The sequence below is a fragment of the Littorina saxatilis genome, unplaced genomic scaffold, assembly GCF_037325665.1.
Source record: "Littorina saxatilis isolate snail1 unplaced genomic scaffold, US_GU_Lsax_2.0 scaffold_781, whole genome shotgun sequence".
NCBI lineage: Eukaryota > Metazoa > Mollusca > Gastropoda > Littorinimorpha > Littorinidae > Littorina > Littorina saxatilis.
Genome location: NW_027127649.1, coordinates 37,582 through 61,369, shown reverse-complemented (window position 1 = coordinate 61,369; position 23,788 = coordinate 37,582). Strand labels below are relative to the sequence as shown.

Here is a 23,788-nt window from a genome sequence, read left to right as displayed (position 1 = left end):
CAAGTCTGACAAATACAATAACACAATATACAGTCGGTCTCTTGGGTAAAAATGGGAAAAGCAGCTTCGACATTTAAACACTGCTACTAAAAAATCCTCTAACAATGCATACTGCTTTACAATGTATGCATTTATGTATAAATATAGTTAAAGAACATCGAGTTAATAGGAATTAGAAAACATGTATGACAGAACGTGTGATGTCTAAATGCCTCGATTACACACACACACACACACACACACACACACACACAAACACAAACACGCCCGCACGTACGCACGCACGTACGCACGCACGCACACACACACACACACACACACACACACACACACACACACACACACACTGACACAACTTGAACACGCACAGAAGGGGCAGCAACTGAGTAAGGAAAGCACTGAGCCCTTTAACACAAAGAAAACAATGACTGTACAATACTACACTTTCTACACGATTTCCTTTTGAGCAATTCAATGCTGCAATGAACAGCGAAAATACATTGAAGAAATAATCTGTACATGCAACGCGTAACACTTTCATATGTATACAATGGATATAATGATTATATAGAGAATATTTGCATAGGATTCACACACTACTGTTTCTAAAACAAAATAATGCTTTTCAACCTATAAACTCCACATCCCACACGCCCTTACCCTCCCTCCCTATTGCAGCAGTAACAGTTACCCCCCCCCCCCCACCCCCACCCCCTCGAAATAACACACCCGGACAAGAAAACAAACAAAAACGAAAAACGAAAAGAAAAAAACATCACATTTAAAGGTACCATACTTCATATGTAGACGACCATCTTATAAATCACCACAGTATCCCTCCATATAAACACATACACAACATCAACAGCCTGGCTACCTTCTGTGTAGGTCTTGATTTTTTTATGGAGGAATAGAGTTTAAGTTTTATAGAGATGTTCGGAAATAACTCTGTCAAGTCTGTGTGGGTTGAGTGACACTTTATTTCCCTTGTTTCTATAGAAACACTGAGGCAAGCCTACAATGTCGCGCGTAGCTTGGGCCACTGTTTCTAAGGAAAAACTAGGAACAACACGGGAAAGCAACTCTTCCGCGACCCATACAAACCCGACAGAGTTAGTTCCGAAATCAGTCTATTTGTTTGTTTGTCTGTTTGTTTGTTTGTTTGTTTGCTAAGCGCCCAGCCGACCACGAAGGGCCATATCAGGGCGGTGCTGCTTTGACATATAACGCGCGCCACACACAAGACAGAAGTCGCAGCACAGGCTTCATGTCTCACCCAGTCACATTATTCTGACACCGGACCAACCAGTCCTAGCACTAACCCCATAATGCCAGACGCCAGGCGGAGCAGCCACTAGATTGCCAATTTTAAAGTCTTAGGTATGACCCGGCCGGGGTTCGATCCCACGACCTCCCGATCACGGGGCGGACGCCTTACCACTAGGCCAACCGTGCCGGTTTGGCATAACGTCAGTATGCCAGGTTTCATATGACGTCACGTATCATGCTTGCTTATATACGTTTTCTTCTATGTTTTATTTATAAATCTGACTTCTATCGGGGATAGGGATTCGCGTGGAGACTGCGGTAAATCTGTGAATGGTAAGAGATTGTTTCAGAAGAACATTGCAATGTCAACATTGCAAACAATTGACGTTGCATAGGAAAAGGAGAGGTTGCTGATTATGTGATAAACATGGGAAAGACCGTCTGCTAGAATATGCAGCTACTGGAACATCGCAAGGTTTGTTGCTTTTTAAAGAACTGCAGTTTTACACAGAATGTATTTCATGTACGATAAGAAAAAAAAGCAAAGTGCATCGTCTGTCGACCAGTCACAGAAACAAACCTGGCCAGGTATCCGTGTACTTCATACACGTCGAGGAAACCCGAAACATGCGTCTTTGTTATTACGAATATGAAAGCATATTTGCAGACTTCCTGTGGAATATGGCCCGATGATCCCTACGTGTCTATCAGAATAGCAATATAGTCTATATCTCTGTGCCCACGACACTGCGGCGGACTGCGCTCTTTCCCATACAACCCGGGTTGAAAATCTGGCATGGCCGGGAACGCAGAAGAAGAAATAGGAAGTAGAAAAAGTCAGTATCATAATAAAAACCTGTGTCCTTTCAGTTCACATTGCCATAAGTGCCGTCAGTCGTCGCTCCGAATCTCACGTTTCCATAGGTATTCTCCGTCATCTGCCCTAATTTCTTCCCCTTCGGCGGTTTCAAGGCCACAGTCGGTTTTGAGTCCACGGGCGGTTGGGCGTCGGCATTTTGATACACGGGATCTGATTGGCTGACAACCGACGCCGCCGTAGGGGGGAAGGGGTGAGAGTCGTAATTATGGGAGTCGGGGGGATTTCTGACGACACTGTCGTAGTTGCTGGCGGGGTTGTCGTGGACGTTCGGATAATCCCGTGACCGGCGGATGGTATCGTTGGTTCGTCGCGGGGAGTGGAGATCCGCCAGCGTGTTGAACTCGCCTTCAAAAAGTAATAGATGTTTATTCCAATAACAACGACAAAGACGACGATTTCAACGACAACAGGAGCAGCAACACAAAAGACAACTGCAACATGGAAGGCCACATCATTAAAGACAACTTTAAGAACGAGAACAAAATTGGCAACAACATGAAAGACACCAGGAAGAACAACGAGAACAACATTGGCAACAACATGAAAGACACCAGAAAGAACAACGAGAACAACATTGGCAACAACATGAAAGACACCAGAAAGAACAACGAGAACAACATTGGCAACAACATGAAAGACACCAGAAAGAACAACGAGAACAACATTGGCAACAACATGAAAGACACCAGAAAGAACAACGAGAACAACATTGGCAACAACATGAAAGACACCAGGAAGAACAACGAGAACAACATTGGCAACAACATGAAAGACACCAGGAAGAACAACGAGAACAACATTGGCAACAACATGAAAGACACTAGGAAGAACAACGAAAACAACATTGGCAACAACATGAAAGACACCAGGAAGAACAACGAGAACAACATTGGCAACAACATGAAAGACACCAGGAAGAACGAGAACAACATTGGCAACAACATGAAAGACACCAGAAAGAACAACGAGAACAACATTGGCAACAACATGAAAGACACCAGGAAGAACAACGAGAACAACATTGGCAACAACATGAAAGACACCAGGAAGAACAACGAGAACAACATTGGCAACAAAATGAAAGACACCAGGAAGAACAACGAGAACAACATTGGCAACAAAATGAAAGACACCAGGAAGAACAACGAGAACAACATTGGCAACAACATGAAAGACACCAGGAAGAACAACGAGAACAACATTGGCAACTACATGAAAGACACCAGGAAGAACAACCATAACGTAAAAGACGACAACAACATACAAAGAGAGCCTGCAAGAAAAGAAAAGTCAATTAAGCTTTTGCAAGTTATTTTATAAACACCACATACACATCTTTAAAACTTAAATCACGTTTCTCAAAAGGGTTATTTCTTTTTGTCTTTGCCTTGTCTTTTCTTTTTATATTTAGTCAAGTTTTGACTAAATATTTTAACATCGTTTCTTCTTTCTTCTTCTTCTTCGTTCATGGGCTTAGACTCCCACGTTCACTCATGTTTTTAGCACGAGTGGATTTGTACGTGTATGACCGTTTTTAGCCCGCCATTCAGGCAGCATACGCCGATTTTGGGGGAGGCATGCTGGGTATTTTCGTGTTTCTATAACCCACGGTGACCTGGGAGATCGGAAAAATCTCCACTATATTAACCCACCCGGCGGCAGCGACCGGGATTCGAACTCTTTGAGAGGCCGACGTCTTACCACAACGCCGCTGCGCCCGTCTTCTTTTTTCATTATTTGTGTATTATTTTCTTTACTTGTCTCCTTGTTTTGACACATCATGTTTTATAAAGGGGAAAAGTTAAGAAAATGGGGTAAAGTTGTAACGGGTTAGAAAAGCAACGAAGATTGAGAGGTTACAATAAAAGTGTCATTGCGTTCTGCTTAACTTACCATTGTAAGCCGAACTTGTCTTCTTTCTTCTCACATACCTGAAAAATAAAAATTGGGTATACTATTTGGGATCACAAAGAATGAAAGCAAGCAAGACAGACAGACACAACGACAGAAAGACAAACAGAGAAAGTGAGAAAAAAAGATAGGTAAAAACATGTAGGACAAGAAAACTGACGGACAAACAGACATACATACATGGAGACAGAAACAGAGAAAGATAGGAAAAAGGTAGGAAAAGTAAGAAAGAAAGAAAGAAAGAAAGATAGATAGAAAGAAAGAAAGAAAGATAGAAAGACAGAAAGATAGAAAGAAAGAAAGATAGAAAGATAGATAGAAAGAAAGAAAAAATGAAAAAAAAAAAATGAAAAAAAAGAAACAAAAAAAGAAACAAACAAAGAAACAAAGAAAGAAAAAAAAACCCAGACAGACAGACAGACAGACAGACAGACAGACAGACAGACAGACAGACAGAGAAACTTATTCCATCATTTAGTTTATTCCTCGCTATAAAGAGAATTGTTAGTACTGACCACAGCACCCCCACAATGATGATAGCAGCAGCAATAATGACGGCTGCCGCCATAACACTGCCAACGACCGGACCCACAAGGTTTTGCTTTTCCTCTGAAACCGTAAGTTATCTTTACGTCAACATGGGGATTGTTAAACTAACAAGCAAACTTTTCATAAAAAAGCATGTTTTTAATACACAGCAAAAGCACGCATAATACGCGCGCACGCGCGCATACGCAAGCTCGCACGCACGGACGCACGCACTCTCGCACGCACACACGCACGAACACACGTGCATACCACACACACACATACACACGCATATACGCACGCACGCACGCACGCACACACACACACATATGCACGCTCGCACGAACGAACGCAAGTGCACACACACACACACACACACGCACACACGCACGCACGCACACACACACACACGCACGCTCTCACGAACGAACGCACGTGCACACACACACACATACACACACACACACACACACACACACACACACACACACACACACACACACGACGACAACAACCGTGAACAACAGCAACAACAACAACAACAACAACAACAACAACAACCAACAAAAAGCGAAAAAATGAACGAACAAAAGACTCAAAGCAACAACAAAAACAACAACAAAACAAACCAGTTCGTTACTGACCTTGACACAGCACCCCTTCATAGTCGTCCTCACAGTCCAGTTTACATATCCCGTCGTCATGGCGACACGCGCTGTTGTCACGACAATGTCCACACGCCTTTGTGCAGTTCTGACCGTACCAGCCTTCATTGCACTCTGTTACACAGGAACATAAACTTACATGACAGAAAGGCAGGTGAAGTTGCATGTTCTCTCTCTGCCTCACTCTTCCTCTGTCTCTGTGTATCTCCCTCATTCTATCTCTGTCTGTCTTTTCTCTTTCTCCCTCTCTCTCCTCCTCTCTTTCCCTCCCATCCCCAGGGGTAGGCCTCTCTCTCCCTCCGCCTCTCTCCCTCTCTCCCTCCCTCCCTCCCCCCTCTCTCTCTGTCACCCTTTCTCTCTTTCTCTCTATATCTCTTCCTTTCTCTTTCTCTCGCTGTTTGTCTGTCTCTCCTTCTTTGTCCGTCTGTCTGTCTTTTCTCTCTCTCTCTCTCTCTCTCTCTCTCTCTCTCTCTCTCTCTCTCTCTCTCTCTCTCTCTCTCTCTCTCTCTCTCTCTCTCTCTCTCTCTCTCTCTCTCTTGCAATCATTTAACTACGCAAGCCTAGCCGTGTACTACTCGTTGTTTGAAAAAACAAAACCACTATGACAGATATCAAAGTTAGCGGCATGATAGTATATGGTAACGCACACTGGGTTAAACAGAGAGAATAATGAAACAGGTATTTCATAGGGACAGGAACACTAAGCAACTTACATTTGCTTTGAGTTCTGTATATCACAGATACTACATATGGGAAAAAAACATCATCACATATGAGCAATGAAAGCTTATTTTTGTGGAATTCTGTTTTGTTCTGAATTAAACATTCCCAGAATAAACCTCATTTGGGGTCTCGGTTTTAGAACGCTGTCTCATGACGGGCGCAGTGGCGTGGTGGTAAGACGTCGGCCTCCTAATCGGGAGGTCGTGAGTTCGAATCCCGGTCGCTGCCGCCTGGTGGGTTAAGAGTGGAGATTTTTCCGATCTCCCAGGTCAACTTATGTGCAGACCTGCTAGTGACTTAACCCCCTTCGTGTGTACACGCAAGCACAAGACCAAATGCGCACGGAAAAGATCCTGTAATCCATGTCAGAGTTCGGTGGTTTATGGAAACACGGAAATACCCAGCATGCTTCCTCCGAAAGCGGTGTATGGCTGCCTAACTGGCGGGGTAAAATCGGTCATACACGTAAAAATCCACTTGTGCTAAAACATGAGTGAACGTGGGAGTTTCAGCCCATGTACAAAGAAGAAGAAGAAGAAGAAGGACCATAATATATTACTTGTGAGTGGTTCAGCAAAGTTTTACCCGACAGGATGATTTTGATTTCAAACCACCGTTTTATCAAGCGTCCCGACCGAGGGACGGAGACTAGGTAACGCGACTTTCTCGTTGCATGATATCTCCAGGGGTATTGAGGAAATTCCTCACAGACTAACAAAAAGTGTTCAAACTACCAAAAATACCCCATATCAAACTTACATTGCGTACAAAACCAAACAGTGTGCAAAATACCAAACTATACACAAAGCATTTTTACTTTCAGTACTATGACAATTAGTGTATCAAGTATGAAATCTACACAAAATCAAACTTACTTTGAGAACAAGAGGGGAAAAGCCAACCATCCTTGCAGACAGCAGACGTACAGACACCAGTGAGAGGGTTGCACCTCCCATCCCCACCACACTGACCACACTGCTGAAGGCATCGCGGTCCCCAGAAGCCAGTCTTGCAGTCTGCAAACAGTGACACACACTCACAATGACAGAGATAAAGACACCAGTGTCAAAATAACACCTCCCATCCCCGTCACACTGACCACACTGTTGTATACATCGCGGTCCCCAGAATCCAGCTTAATTTGCAGTCTGCGAACAGTGACAGATTGTTTCAATGAGATACCACAACAACTAAACAAATCAAGATCTTTCTGCCAAGTCCTTTCTTCAAAAACGACACAGACACATGAAGGCATAGAAGAACAGACAGATAGACACGCACGCACGTACGCACGCACGCACATATACTGACACACACACACACACACACACACACACGCTCGCACGCACGCACACACGCTCGCACGCACGCACACACACACACACACACACACGTACACACACACACACACACTACTGGAACATTTTTCCAGCAGTCACGTGAGAGTGAACACACCTTCACACAAGGGCCATTCCCGATTGTCTTCACAATGTTTACAATGTCCGGTCTCTTCGTTACAATCATTGGTATTTGAAGTCCCGGTTTGAAGTATGAGGCAATGTCCACATGTCTTCCGACAATCTTGCCCGTATGCGCCACGATCGCACGCTGAAAAGAAGACAAGAATATATATACTCAACGGCAAAAGATAGTACACACTGTTCAATGTTGTGTCACAGGCGTAATATCAAACGCAATTGAGTCTTGCCTTGAAGACAGTTCACGGAGGCCATTTTTTGTGTGGCTTGTCTGTAAATTAGAGCAATCTGTGCATGGAAACGATTTGCACGTGCATTTTGCGATATTTCGGCATATGAACCTCCGTCGCTTTAAGAAGTGTACTTGTGAGAATTTACAGCGACGGTACCGGGGAAATAAATCGAAAAAGGCAAAAAACACCAAAAAACCCACAATTATCCTCTATGTCTGACATGCGTGACGTCACACGCAGATGAATCGGGCATTTGGGAGGATAAAGTCACGCCAATGTTTTACAGTATAAAATAGTACTTTTAATTTGGTTGGGTTTTTTTAGTAAAAAGACTAGAGATTGCTTTTTAAATCTAAGTAATTTGGTGTAATGAATGATAATTTTCGGGGGTGCGAATAAATGCAAAAGTTAAGCTTTTTTGGAGCAGATAATTCATTAGACACGTCAAACGGCGTGAGATTTGGTTATGCAAAATTGGTACATTTAATCATGAATTTGCTACACATATTTCAAGAGCATCTAACGGTTGTGCGGTCATTTACAGCAAAAACGAATTGTGTCTACTCACAACAGCAATGTTTTTCAACGCTCAACAGCAACAACAAATGTCCTGTTATTGATTTTTTAATGTGCCTGCAATACGTACGTCATACGGGGCAGTCGTGGGTCATAACGTGCGACATGTAAATTGACGATTTGCATTTAGTCAAGTTTTGACTTTATTTGAGCGGCGCTCACGTGATACCTGTCAAAGAAATCTTTAATCCCAAAGGTGATCCAGATGGTCAGGTGAATTAATGCTTTTATTTGGGTGCGAAAGTAGTTGCAATAAGTTGTTGGCCTTGTGTAAATGTAGTCTCGGTGTTAGTTGTGTGTGTGTGTGTGTTAATCTTTTAGTTTTTAGGCCGACAAATCCGACTTTTAATGTCTTATATCGCTTCTTGCGACTTGTTTGCTTTTGAGTTTTCATTTTGGAACGTTAGTAGTATAGGACTATCTGTTTCAGATGTTACACTTGAAAGGGTCGTTGTTTTCTATTTGAGTTTTAGGACATATGCAATGTCGAAGAGATTAAAGAGGAAAATCGTCGAGATAGCATCACCAACTTCGCCAATCACCAATCGAGGATCACCACCATCACCATTACCGACACAACCACCACCATCATCAACACAAACAAAATAATGTGGTCTACAGATTAACTCACTTGCAGTACCGATTGTCATCACTAAATGTGTAGCTTTGTGCTCAGCAACTAAACAAACACATAAAAAAACCACTACCACAAACAAACACGAAGACAAGAACACCACCACCACCACCACCACAACCAACATCAACAACAACAACTTTGGTCCACATTATACTCACTGTAAGTGCACTTTTTGTCAGAGCCCAGTTTGTAGCCAATTGCACACCGTGAACATGCTCCAGTCACTGTGCTGCACTGAACTCCGCCAAAACACTTGCCGCATGTATTTGCGCAGTTCTGACCGTACTTGTTGCCTGTGCAGGCTGTGCAGGAGACACCATGCAAAAGAGAATTATGGAGTGTTTATGTGTATGGGTGTGTGTGTGTGTGTGTGTGTGTGTGTGTGTGTGTGTGTGTGTGTGTGTGTGTGTGTGTGTGTATGTAGTTCTGACCGTCTGTGCACGCTGTTCATCACAAAGTATAACATCAAGGTAAGTATGTGTAAGCGTGCGCACGTATGTGAGTGAGTAAGTGTGTATGTGTATGTGTGTGTGTGTGTGTGTGTGTGTGTGTGTGTGTGTGTGTGTGTGTGTATGTCAGTGTGTTTGTGTGTGAGCGTGAGTGCCTGTGTGTGCGTGCCTGTGTGTGTGTGTGTGTGTGTGTGTGTGTGTGTGTGTGTGTGTGTGTGTGATATATTTGTGCATGATTATTGTTGAGGGGATGTGTAGTTATTTGCAGACAGACAGACAGACAGACAGACAGACAGACAGACAGACAGACAGACAGACAGACAGACAGACAGGTACGCAAAGACAGTTTGTTGTTTTCACTTAATAGAAATGCAAATTTTATGAACATGTAAGACATAAATAAAACATTATTTAAACCAAAAGATGCACGGTGCAGTGCATAATTCGTGAGAAAATTGCACACTCCACCTCTCCAAGATTTAGGTTTCAAGGTTTTTAATTCTCGGGTCTTCTAGGCGCATGAAGAAAATGGTTGCAAATTGCAACACATGCGAGATATTCCAAACAATCAGTTAGTCCATAATATAACTTATTAGCAAAAAACGTAAACACTTACAATTACATTTCCACTGAGACAAGGAAAACACAAACAAAATAAAACAACAAAAATTAATATTCATGCATGGTTCAATCTAGACAAGCAAACATTTTATAGTGATTTTTAAAAAAAAACAAAGATAAACTACTGGACTGCCGACAAAAATCAGATACAAAATCATAACATGCAAGCCAAAACATCCAGCCAAAATCTCAGATAACAGTCTCTGGGGGAAGTAATTAATTTGATACAAGTCGAAGGGTGACTTACAACGGTTGTCTCCCGTGTCCAATTTTTGATTTTGCCTGCAGTACGAACTTGATTCGAGGCAGTCATTGGGTAAAACTCTATGTACTTTAACGTTTTTCGTTTTTGAGTCTTGATTTTAGAACGTGAATAGTAAATGTACATATATCTGTTTCAGATGTTACACCTCTCAGGGACATATGCAATGTCAGATTAAAAAGGAAGATCGGCGAAATTACATCACGAAATTACATCAAGTCTTGCACCACCCCCATCACCATCGACAACAACAAATTTGTTCTACAGGGGAAATCACTTGCAGTAATGATTGTCGTCATCGCCAAATTTGTAGCTTTGTGATAAGTAGCTTAACTAACAAATAAATAACCACTACCGCCAACAAACACGAAGACAACAACAACAACAACAACAACAACAACAACAACAACAACAACAACAACAACAACAACAACAACAACAACAACAACAACAACAACACACAAACAAATTTGGTAGACATTTATATAACTCACAGTCAGTGCACTTATTGACAGCGGCCGGTTTGTAGCCTGGCGCGCACGTTGGACATACTCCAGTCACTGAGTTGCACTGCGCTCCGCCCAAACACTTGCCGCATGTCAGTGCGCAGTCCTGACCGTACGTGTTGCCTGTGCACGCTGTTCATCACACAGTATCAAATCAAGTGTGTGTGTGTGTGTGTGTGTGTGTGTGTGTGTGTGTGTGTGTGTGTGTGTGTGTGTGTGTGCACGTGCATGCGTGCGTGTGTGATTGTGTGTGTGTTTGTGTGTGTGGGTGTTTGTGATTATGTGTCTTTGTGCATGTAGGTTTGTGTGCGTGTGTGTGTATGCGCGCGCGCGCGCGCGTGTGTGTGTGTGTGTGTGCTTTGGGCTCTGCAACTAAACAAACACAGATTAAATTGAATAACCACAAAGACGACAACGATAAACAACAACAACAACACTGAAAAACAACAACATCAACAACAACAACAACGACGTGGTCAACATTGGTATAACTCACGTTGAGTGCACTTATTCTCAGTGCCCAGTCTGAAGCCTATTGCACACGGTGAACATGCTCCAGTCACTGTGTGGCACTGTGTCATCACTAAATTTTGTAGCTTTGTGCTCAGCAACTAAACAAACACATAAAAAAACCACTACCACAAACAAACACGAAGACAAGAACACCACCACCACCACAACCAACATCAACAACAACAACTTTGGTCCACATTATACTCACTGTCAGAGCACTTTTTGTCAGAGCCCAGTTTGTAGCCTATTGTACACCGTGAACATGCACCATTCACTGTGTTGCACTGAGCTCTGCTGTAACAATTGCCGCATGTCTGGCTGCAGGTCTGACCGTACGTGTTGCCTGTGCAGGCTGTGCAGGGGACAGCATGCAAAAGATAATTATGGGGTGTTTATGTGTATGGGTGTGTGTGTGTGTGTATGTGTGTGTGTGTGTGTGTGTGTATGTGTGGTATGTTTGTGTGTGATTGAGTGTGTCATTGTGTTTAAGTGCGTGCGTGTGTGTGTGTGTGTGTGTATGTGTGTGTGTGTGTGTATGTGTGGTATGTCTGTGTGTGATTGAGTGTGTCATTGTGTTTGAGTGTGTGTGTGTGTGTGTGTGTGTGTGTGTGTGTGTGTGTGTGTGTGTGTTTGTGTGTTTGAGTGTGTGCACGGTGAGATTAAGTGTGTCAGTGTGTTTAAGAGCGTGCGTGTGTGTGTGTGTGTGTTAGTGTGTGTGTGAGTGTGTGTGTGTGTGTGTGTGTATGTGTGTGTCTGTGTGTGTGTGAGATTGAGTGTGTCATTGTGTTTAAGTGCGTGCGTGTGTGTGTGTGTGTGTGTGTGTGTGAGTGTGTGTGTGTGTGTGCAAGTATAGAAGACCGATTCAACTGCTAATTGTATACAGCTGTTACCACGAACACAGACGCATACACGCACACGCACGCACGCACATACACACACACACACACACACACGCACGCACTCACGCATGCGCGTACGCCAGCACGCACACACACGCACACACGCACGCATACACACACACACACACACACGCACACTGACACAAACACACTGTCACAAAGATGTGAGTAGGATAGTTGTGATGTGAAGCACGTCGTGATTTTAACTTCCCTAAAGATTGAATTGGGATATATGCTCCGACACGTTTGAAGCGATATCACGGGTTTCGTGTGTTGCACGAGAAAACCCTAGTTGTGTTTATGAGAAATGTAGCTGGTCTTGGTTTAATAACGTCACAACGTTGTAGATGCTCGACAGAGCAAGGTGTCTGGCGTTTGTCAAGTTTGTCGGGGACAAACACTCTTTCAAGAGACGGGTCTCTTAAGGTAAATGATTTACTATGTTGTATATTATTGAAGCTTGAATACATAGCTCGAATGTAAATGTTAGTGTATACAAAGTGCACTAAAGTCTAGTGTGAAGTTTTAAGAGAATTCTTGTTGTGAGTGTATTATGGTTTTTGTTGGTAAATTCTTGAACATAATTGTTGTTACGCATTTATGTTATGTTTAAGACTAATACTATGTATGGTAGTGTCAGTAGTGGATTAAGTGATTCATGGATGAAGTATAGTTTGGATATTGACTGTGGACGGAATGTGAATGTAGAATGAACGAGAGAGATGTTACATGACTTTAGTTTAGGAAGAAGAGATGGTTTAAGAGAATATTGTATTAAGACTTGGGTTAATTCTTTAGGAGTTTCCATGACGAGGGTTCATGAGCGTGAGCGAGGGACGGACCTCACACGGAAGAGGCGTGACGATGGTGGAGAGAGAGACCACATTGGCGCAGATGGCTGGACGGAGGAGTCTCCATCATCACCGGTCGTAGAGACGACGGTTCTTTTCGTTAATGGCGAAAGTGTTTCTCGGAGAGAAACGTGAAGGGTGCATGTTGGCATCTAAAAGGAGAGTTTCTGGGAATTCATCGTCTACGTGGATTCAGCGGCACAAGGAGGTGTAAATGACGACATATAGTAAGCCGTGATACGAACTCGTGAGTGTCTGTCAACACTTTACCTGGTGCAGTAATTTATTATTGAAATAGTTCTTGATATTATTAATCACATGTATGGAGAGATTGTGAAGAGAGTGTATGAACGGTGGGGACGAGAAAGTGATTGGTAGTGATGTTGTTTTGAGGTGAAGAATTATGTTATAATTTGTGTGAGGAAATAATAAGTCTGCATCCTCCCAAATTCTGTGTTTGGAGTGTTTTAGTGTGAAGATTGAAAAGTCAGTGTAATAAGATAGGGCAGAACACGTATACAGAAAAGTAACTCCTTATTCACACTACAATCCACTTCATGACAGTGGTGACCCCGACATAGCCCTAAATAAGTTTTTGGTTTCTAAGGTTATTTTTTGTTGTTGTTGTAGTTAAAAAGCAGTTGCTTCCCTTTCATTGGAGAAAAATTGAGAAATAGTGGTTGATAAAGAAGTGCCTACAGTGTAGCTAAATATACCTTGTCAATTTGCGTGTTGTAGTGAGTGTGTATGTGTATGTCATTGGAACCCCCTCTCCAGCTCTAGGGGTCTACGTAATTGTATAGTTTCTTAGTAGAGAGGGCCTTAGTTTCTGTTTGCTTCCTTTTCTGTGTATTTATTAACTATCTTTCTATCTAAATTCTAGCTCCCTTTCCTATCAGTGTTTTTTTTAAAAACTATTTTTCTTAGACTCTATCTTGGATTGATTGTTGTGTATGATTGTTGTCGTTGAGGTGCAGGCTTATTTTAAATAAAATAGTATAGGGTGTGCCAATTATTTTATATAAATTCTGAAATTTTGTAATTTTTGGGGACTTTGTTTTTTTTTAGTTGTGTACTCTGGCTTGAACAGTTTTTTGGTCGTTATTGTTGTTCCTATTTGTAGTTGGATTAGTGATAGGGTGATTATCTCCCCTATACTAATGTTTGATATTTAGTTGTTTGTATTGGGAAAGTTATTGGTTAAATTTATTTTTTGGGTTAGTAGTAATTTTATTTTTAGTGATACTTGGTAAACATTTGTATTTGAGAAAATGTGTTTGAATTGTTTTGTTTTTTTAACATTTTAAAAATTATTTTTGCTCTGGCGATTGATTTTCCTTAAAGGATCTGACGCTGGTTAGTGGTGTGTTAAATTGAATTTTCCATATAAAGTGTGTTTTTTGGGTTTGACAAAATTTCTAGTTACATTTTTTGTTGTTGATGTTCTAAATTTTAAGTTTGACATTGATTGAAGTGTTTGAAGCTGCTATTGATTGTTTAAACTGATATTTTCTTAATTATCAAATTTTTTGTTGGACTCCATTAAGTTTATTGTTTTATTTTTGAGACTGGTTGTGTAAATAGTTAAGTAGTAAACAATTTGAGGATTGTTTTTAAAAGGCAGTTTAATATTTTATTATACTCTTGTGTGTGTTTAGTATTGCGAGAAACTGGTGTATGATACAAACTTTTTGATACTTAAAACAATTTTGTGAACTTGTGTTACTTGAACCATTGTATTACTTTGAGATTACTTTGATATTGTGACATTGTAAAGATGGCTGAGAATATTGATACTGGTGGTAACACATATGATCATTATTTGGCATTGGGAGAGAAGCATGGCTTAAAGGAAGGGGCTTTGTTTAAGTTTGCCCAGGATCAAATGGATAGAGTCAGGAAAGGGAGGCAAAGAAAGTAGCAGCTAAGGCTGAGGCAAAGAAGGTACAAGCTGAGGTTGAGGCAAAGAAGATAGAAGCTGAGGCCGAAGCAAAGAAACAGGTTTTTGTTTGTTTGTTTTGTTTTTGCTTAACGCCCAGCCGAGCACGAAGGGCCATATCAGGGCGGTGCTGCTTTGACATATAACGTGCGCCACACACAAGACAGAAGTCGCAGCACAGGCTTCATGTCTCACCCAGTCACATTATTCTGACACCGGACCAACCAGTCCTAGCACTAACCCCATAATGCCAGACGCCAGGCGGAGCAGCCACTAGATTGCCAATTTTAAAGTCTTAGGTATGACCCGGCCGGGCATGGTTCGAACCCACGACCAGTCCCGATCACGGGGCGGACGCCTTACCACTAGGCCAACCGTGCCGGTAAAGAAACAGGAAACAGAAGTAAAGAAGATAGAAGCTGAGGCTGAGACAAAAAGATTAGAAATTGAGGCAAACAGGGATGCAAAGAGGCTAGAAGCAGATAATGAGGCAAGGAAAATGGATTTGGAGTTTAAGAAAGTAGAAGCGCAGCAAAGTACAGGTGGAAATGCAGGTGGGAAATCGGGTCCCAGCATCAGGCCCCAGTACCCAAAACTCCCCATGTTCAAGGAGGATAAAGATGATATTGACAGTTTCTTGTACAGATTTGAAACGCATGCAAAGGCGAACAAATGGAGTGATTCAGAGTGGGCCACATACTTATCAGCTTATCTGGAAGGTGGAGCTTTGTCATTGTTTTATTCATTGTTTTCAACGGGTACTTTGTCTTACGAAGACTTGAAGAAAGAGTTGTTGAAGAAGTTTCAGTGCACTCGAGATGGATTTCGTGAGAAACTCCGTAGTACGAAGCCAGAGGCGGATGAAAGTTTTGGTACATACGTAACAAAGATGAAGCATCTTTTCAACCGTTGGTTGAGGTTGTCTGATATAGAAAACTCATATGATGCATTGTTTGATTTCGTGTTATGTGAGCAAATTCTTAACAGTGTATGCACTGACTTGGCAGTCTTTTTGAGAAAACGTGATTGTAAAAATTCAAAAGACATGATCGCCAGCGCAGAAACGTACAAATCAGCCCATCCGAATAAATGTTTGGCCAGAAAGGGTCAGGTAAATCCTTTGGGGACTGGAAACGTAGCGTTCAACCAGAATCGTGGAACAGGACAGTCTTACAATCGAGGTCAAGGTGATAGTGGCAGAAGACAGGGTGGTATGAGAGAAAATACCAGGTTTCAAGGCAGAGGGGAGGATTGTAGGCCGGGTAGAGGATGGCAGCAAGGAGGTACTAGAGGTATGGGTACTGAGCAGCAGAGTGAGAGCACATGTTACAGATGTGGACGATTGGGCCATTACGCTAGAGACTGTTTTCAGGTAGCATATTCAGCGAAGTCGGTAGTGGATTGTCAAGACGCTGGGGTGTTGGTAAGCTCGGCAGCATTCGGGTCGTTGCCATTAGCGGAAGGCCTCGTTAATGGGAAGCAAGTTTCAGTACTGAGAGACACAGGAGCTAATGTAGCTGGGGTAAGGAAGACGTTGGTCTTACCAAACCAGTACATACAGGGACAAGTCCAAAAGGTAAAGGGTTTTAGTGGACGGATTGATGTGTATCCATTGGCGGAAGTGGTTGTCGATACCCCATATTTTCAGGGAAAGTTGAAGTGTTGTGTGTTGTCAGATCCAGTCGCTGACCTAGTGATAGGTAATCTTCAGGGTGTGGTACCCAGAGTGGATTTATTCCTAGGGAATACGCAGGGTGTTGGACTGTGTGCAGATGTAAGTCACAAGAAAAAAACTGAAGAGGTGGTACTTGAGAAGGTCGCGTGTGCTACGACCAGGGCACAAGCCAAAAAGAAACTGGAGGATCCAGTACCATTGAAAAATGTAATTACTCCTGATTTGTCTGTTGGCGTAGAGGATCTGATAAGGTTGTAGAGAGGAGATGAGACATTGAAAGAGATTCCCGCAGTGGGGCACTGCGGTTATGAAATTAAAGGCCCCTCCTGTTTTTGGAACCGCAGGAGCTTTCTAGTTTGCTGTTAGGTAGATTTTTGGTTCCTCTTTCCTGTCATGCTCTCTTTTTCTTCATGAATTCATTTCTTTTTTCTGCCTTCTTGCTCATTCACCTGTATTTTTTCCAAAAATCGCTTCTTTTGCCGCTTGTCTCGCGATTCATGTATAGTTTAATCTGTTAGTGTTCTGATGTAAGTCCAGCAGTAGATAGGTTAAGCCTATTTTAACATACTGGAAACTGGTAATCTTCCAGTAGGTATTAATTTAGTTTTACTAAAGCCTGCTGGGACACAAGTAATGGGTTAGTGCATTTGTAAACAGGAATCGCTTGACAAGTGGCCCCCTTCATCCCCCCTTCCTCGTCCTGATATGGCTCTGCGTAGTCGGCTGGACGTTAAGCAACAAATAAACAAACAAACAAACAAAATTGAAAGAGATGTTGAGTTTGTCACGTGAGGATGAGAAGTATGCAGTTTGTGCAGAGAAAGTTGTTGATGTTGAGGAAGTTGTTGATGTTGTTGATACAGAGACAAGTAGTGGGTATCGCGAAAGCATTCCACTGAGATCTGACTGGGGCAGTAAGGATGTCTTCCCAAGTAAATGGTGGGGAGAGGCAAATGTTGCAGTGTTACCTCCGATTGAGGGGATAAAGCCGTTGCCGTTGCCTACATTGCCTTGGGGGAAGGAAGATACAATCAGAGACATTGTTTTTGATCCTGGTTTGACAGAGAGTCAAAAGGGTGAGATGAAACAGGTGTTTGGAAAGATGGGTGAAAATTTCAAAACATGTGATGCGGTGGTGTCTTTCACTGCAAGAATTAGCATTCGAGGTTCATCCAATAGCAGGAGACAGGAATTCTTTGGCAGACATGTTGTCCAGGTCATTCGTAGATCAGAGCATACCGAAGGTTTATGGGATGTTTGGAAAGAGAAGGTTGCTTTGATCAAAAGAAAACTCGAGAGTTTTCTTTTGTTCCCCGGGAAGGGGGGTGTCACAAAGATGTGAGTAGGATAGTTGTGATGTGAAGCACGTCGTGATTTTAACTTCCCTAAAGATTGAATTGGGATATGCTAGGACACGTTTGAAGCGATATCACGGGTTTCGTGTGTTGCACGAGAAAACCCTAGTTTGACATGAGTTATGTTTATGAGAAATGTAGCTGGTCTTGGTTTAACAACGTCACAACGTTGTAGATGCTCGACAGAGCAAGGTGTCTGGCGTTTGTCAAGTTTGTCGGGGACAAACACTCTTTCAAGAGACGGGTCTCTTAAGGTAAATGATTTACTATGTTGTATATTATTGATGTTATAGTTCGAATGTAAATGTTAGTGTATACAAAGTGCACTAAAGTCTAGTGTGAAGTTTTAAGAGAATTCTTGTTGTGAGTGTATTATGGTTTTTGTTGGTAAATTCTTGAACATAATTGTTGTTACGCATTTATGTTATGTTTAAGACAGTGATACTATGTATGGTAGTGTCAGTAGTGGATTAAGTGATTCATGGATGAAGTATAGTTTGAATATTGACTGTGGACGGAATGTGAATGTAGAATGAACGAGAGAGATGTTACATGACTTTAGTTTAGGAAGAGGAGATGGTTTAAGAGAATATTGTATTAATTCAGACTTGGGTTAATTCTTTAGGAGTTTCCATGACGAGGGTTCATGAGCGTGAGCGAGGGACGGACCTCACACGGAAGAGGCGTGACGATGGTGGAGAGAGAGACCACATCGGCGCAGATGGCTGGACGGAGGAGTCTCCATCACCGGTCGTAGAGACGACAGTTTTTTTCGTTAATGGCGAAAGTGTTTCTCGGAGGGAAACGTGAAGGGTGCATGTTGGCATCTAAAAGGAGAGTTTCTGGGAATTCATCGTCTACGTGGATTCAGCGGCACAAGGAGGTGTAAATGACGACATATAGTGAGCCGTGATACGAACTCGTGAGTGTCTGTCAACACTTTACCTGGTGCAGTAATTTATTATTGAAATAGTTCTTGATATTATTAATCACATGTATGGAGAGATTGTGAAGAGAGTGTATGAACGGTGGGGACGAGAAAGTGATTGGTAGTGATGTTGTTTTGAGGTGAAGAATTATGTTATAATTTGTGTGAGGAAATAAGTCTGCATCCTCCCAAATTCTGTGTTTGAAGTGTTTTAGTGTGAAGATTGAAGAGTCAGTGTAATAAGATAGGGCAGAACACGTATACAGAAAAGTAACTCCTTATTCACACTACAATCCACTTCATGACACACACACACACATTCATACACGCACACAAACACATGCATAGCATACACTCACGCGCATGCTTACGCTTACAGGCACAAACACAAACAGGGGCACAAACACACTCAGGGGCACACATGCACACGCGCACACGCACACACACACACACACACACACACACACACACACAAACACACACACGCACAACCCCCCCCCCTGCAGAATGACCGAGGTCTTTTACGTGCGACAGCGGGGACGCAAGTACCCCTATACAATCACACCCCTTCCTTCATGTTGTGAATCCACATACCTCTGCTGCATTTTGGGTCTTGGGCAGCGTCATATCCGGAGGCACAGCCGCCTGTGCAATGGCCATTGGTCCTGTCACAGGCTCCTCTGGTCAGGCAGTTTACACTGCACGCGCTGCAGGTCAGACCATTGCGATACTGACCAGTCCCACATGCTGAAACACACAACAATGAGCGCCCTAGAATAAAGTGCTGCTCACAAGGCCAGGAATGCGCAGTCAAGACTGTCTGTAACGGCCACCCAAGCGATGGATGGATGGGTGGATGCATGGTTTATTCATTAAGGGGTGTGTGAAACGAAACGAAAAATATAAGTACGCAGGGGCGGACGAGGGGGGGGGGGGGTTTCTGGGGTTTCCGGAACCGCCCCCCCCCCCCCCCCCCCCAGCCAAAAAATAAAAATATTTGTTTGTGTTTTTTTGGGTTGAGTTTCAATTTTTGGGGTATTAATCAGTGACAAAATCTGCTGCTTGAAACTGGTAATGATCATCCTCAGAATGCACCAGATTGCACCATTTTCATCCTTTTTTTCGCGCCTTCACACCCATATCTTCGCAATATACTTTTGGAAATCCCCCCCCCCCCCCCCCCCATAAAATGAACTGATCCGCCCCTGGTACGAATAATATAAATACAGAACATCAAACGTGACCCCGGGATCATAAAACATCAGATAATTAACCGAGTACAGCAGTACAATATGAATAAAGTGGCCAACCTAGAGAGGTCCTTATAGGCACGTTGGTCGCTGCGGAAGGGTGAATTATTACAGGAAAAAAATCGTTGGGGATTCATTTGGGAGGCCGATGTGGGCAGGTGGTCGTTGTTAAGAAATCGTCGACAGGGCAGGTTTGATTGTACCTTGAATGTGCTGGGGATGTATAAAGTTACAAGGAGGAAAACATGATACACGCACAAAACGGGCAAAAGGGAATCCTACACCAACAGACAGGTGACACTGGTTTGAATGGAGGGGGGAGGGGGTGAGCCGGGAGCGGATGGTGGGGGGTGGGGGGGGGGGAGGGGGGAAGGTGGTGAGCTCACCTCTGATATAATTCAAATCGGGATATCATCATCGTTCTACAAAGACACACATCACGAGTCTACAGGGTGGGCCATAAAAAGTGTCCACATTTAATTTGTTAATATTTTTCCTGTAAAGTGATATTTTCTTTTCTGTTTCAGATAGAATTTGAGACAAGCATCTTAGAATTCTTTTAAAGCCTGAATGGATCGCATTCCAGTACAGGAAAGGACCAAAATCGTTGAACTTTACTTTGCTACCAATTCTGTGGTTCTCGCCCAGCGCGCTTTTCGGAGAGAGTTCCCTGGCACACACTTGTCCATGTGCGAGAACTGTGAAGCGCCTCGTGGATAAATTCAGGAACACTGGTAGTCTCGCAGATAACAATAAAGGACATAGTGGTCGACCAGTGTTCCTGAATTTATCCACGAGGCGCTTCACAGTTCTCGCACATGGACAGTGTGTGCCAGGGAACTCTCTCCAAAAAGCGCGCTGGGCGAGAACCACAGAATTGGTAGCAAAGTAAAGTTGGAATGCGATCCATTCAGGCTTTAAAAGAATTCTAAGATGCTTGTCTCAAATTCTATCTGAAACAGAAAAGAAAATATCACTTTACAGGAAAAATATTAACAAATTAAATGTGGACACTTTTTATGGCCCACCCTGTATACAGCCGGGCTCTTTACCTCTGTAAAGCATAACTTATTTTTTTTATGTGTGCAGAATCCATTTTTGTCATCAGACAGCGACCCGTCTCCTACGTAGGCCTATAGAAAAGTGGGACATAGGAGAGGTGGAGGAAAGTAAAGTTGGGGGATTTCCCTGTCGCTTATCTCACACTGAGCAAGCTCTCCACATGTGTGTGTGTGTGTGTGTTTGTGTGTGCGTGCGCGGGGTGTGTGTGTGTGTGTGTGTGTGTGTGTGTGTGTGTGTGTGTGTGTGTGTGTGTGTGAGTGCGTGTGTGTGTATGTGTGTGTCTGCGTATGTGTGTGTATGTGTGTTTGTGTGTGTGTGTGTGTGTGTGTGTGTGTGTGTATGTATGTGTGTGTGTGTGTCTCTGTATATGTGCGTGTGTGTGTGTGTGTGTGTGCTTGTGTGTGCGTGCGTGCTTATTTGTGTACACACAGACAGACAGAAACGGACAGCCCGAGACAAAGAGACAGACAGACATTTACGTTGTAGTGGTGGGTTGGGTGGAGGGAAGTGGATTATAACGAACCATGAATGCATCTGTGTTTAGGTTTGAAACGCAAAAGGGAAAATACTTCTTTAACAGTAATTGTCAAGAGACCCTCCTGTGTTATTTGTTCCTGTATCGCCATAACATTACTGTCAAGTTGGTCATTATGTTTAAAACGTGACACTTCACGGTGAATGTGAATAAGCTACCGGTTTGTTACCCTGAGGATGCGAGAGAGACAAAAATGTGTCCTGTTCGTTCGTGATGAGATGGTGGTTGGGCGAAGGAGGGTGGGGGGGGGGGCGTGTTGGTAGGAAGGGGAGGTAAGAGTGGAGGGGGGTGGGGTGGCAGGGGAAGATGTATGAATCATGTGATGTTAGTAGAGAGTAGCCAACTCTGGAAGACTATCAATATTACCCTTGTTACCCAGGCACATAAAGAATAACCTCACCGTCAATTGCTTTTTCTTGAGTGCATGAATGTGTGAGTGTGTGTGTGTGTGTGTGTGTGTGTGTGTGTGTGTGTGTGTGTGTGTGTGTGTGTGTGTGAGTCGTGTGTGTGTCTGTGTGTCTGTGTGTGCGAGTGTGTGTGTGTGTGTGTGTGTGTGTGTGTGTGTGTGTGTGTGTGTGTGTGTGTGAATGTTTTTAAATGTTTTTTTTATTTTTTTTTACGAATAAACTTTATTGTCATGAAACGTAGTGTTTATAAGACACGGGAAGATAAATAACCAAATGATTACATTGTTTCTTTTTGTTTTGAAGCAATTATATACAAATTCTCCCAATTTAGTTTGTACTTTGTCTACTTGCAAAAGTTGACTTGGTACATCATATGAATATGTAGGTCGATTAATTTCACTCATGAAAGATTTTCGTAATTGGTTGTTTTCTATGCAGTTATCTAGAAAATGTATTTCATCTTCAATTACTCCACATGTTTCACATAATCTATTTTCCCTTGGTGTATTGCTGTATCTTCCAGTTTCAATTTTCAGGTCGTGGGCACTTATTCTTAGTTTACACAACGATTGTTTATATTTTCTTTGTTTTATGCATAACATATATGGTTCCGTTTTATAATTTGTTACTATTCTTTGATAAAAAATAACTTTGGTGAACTTCTTATTTGACCTTTCCAGAATTGTATATATTGGAGTTCCAATTTTTGATATATAACATATTTTAACCTTTTGACATTAAAAGTGGACTGATTTTTCCAATGACTTCTAACAATTGTTTTACAAATGATATCCATGGATATGTTTCACTGCCTTTGGTGTACATAAGACTATATACTTTGCTCAGATAAGATGTTTTTGGAAGATCCAATATGTGTAACCAGTACGCAATGATATTACATTTTATTTTAATGCTAACTGGGAATCTTCCTAATTCTCCTAATACTGGTACTACCATAGTTTTCTTGTGTACCCCAAGCATTTGTTTACAGAATTTTGAATGAACTTTTTCATGCTGATATTTACAAGTCATGCATTTTTAAAATATTTTTGATAAATCTAATAGTTCATTGGCTCACGTAAGTGTAGCCTATGCGATGCTAACTTTTGTCTGTCTGTGCGTGCGTGCGTGCGTGCGTGCGTGCGTGCGTGCGTATGTATGTATGTCTGTGGTAGAAACTTTAACATTTGACTGAACACCGAAATACTAATTTTACCTGGTTATTATTCAAGCAACAGCTTCAAAGTATTCAATCAATCAATCAATAGGAAGCTTATTCGCGCGTATTCCGTGGGTACAGTTCTAAGCGCTTGTCGAAGAGTTGTCAACACAGGACTAACAAAGAAACTAACATCTACAGACGGACACGAACCCTAGCACACACTAGCAAACCCTGATAAACATACAACAAACAACTGTTTAACAACAATGTACACATCAATAGCTAGGTCCAAACAAAATAGTATTAAGCACAAAGAAAACACCTCTCGCAGAGCACAGCACAAGAATGCCTTTTAGGGCACAACACATCACGTCGAACATGAAAGTCGCAGCCAGCTACGGGAAACAATGAAGCAATGATCAACATTTCGTCGGCACGTATGTAGTTAAAGTGTGTATCCAAAGAAAACGGGTG

The 23,788-nt window shown here is 42.4% G+C and overlaps 1 protein-coding gene across 2 annotated transcripts; it reads right to left on the bottom strand.

The window, feature by feature from the left end:
• Nucleotides 1-775: 775 nt before the first annotated feature.
• Nucleotides 776-19,645, bottom strand: LOC138956055 (protein draper-like; the record flags this gene model as incomplete). Of its 2 annotated transcripts, XM_070327514.1 has the most annotated exon segments (10): nt 776-2,494; nt 4,043-4,080; nt 4,576-4,669; nt 5,233-5,367; nt 6,852-6,992; nt 7,432-7,584; nt 9,059-9,202; nt 10,727-10,870; nt 11,460-11,603; nt 19,493-19,645. In XM_070327514.1, coding segments are annotated over 10 exon segments (1,505 nt in total), but the record flags the coding sequence as incomplete, so codon positions are not given.
• Nucleotides 19,646-23,788: the final 4,143 nt, after the last annotated feature.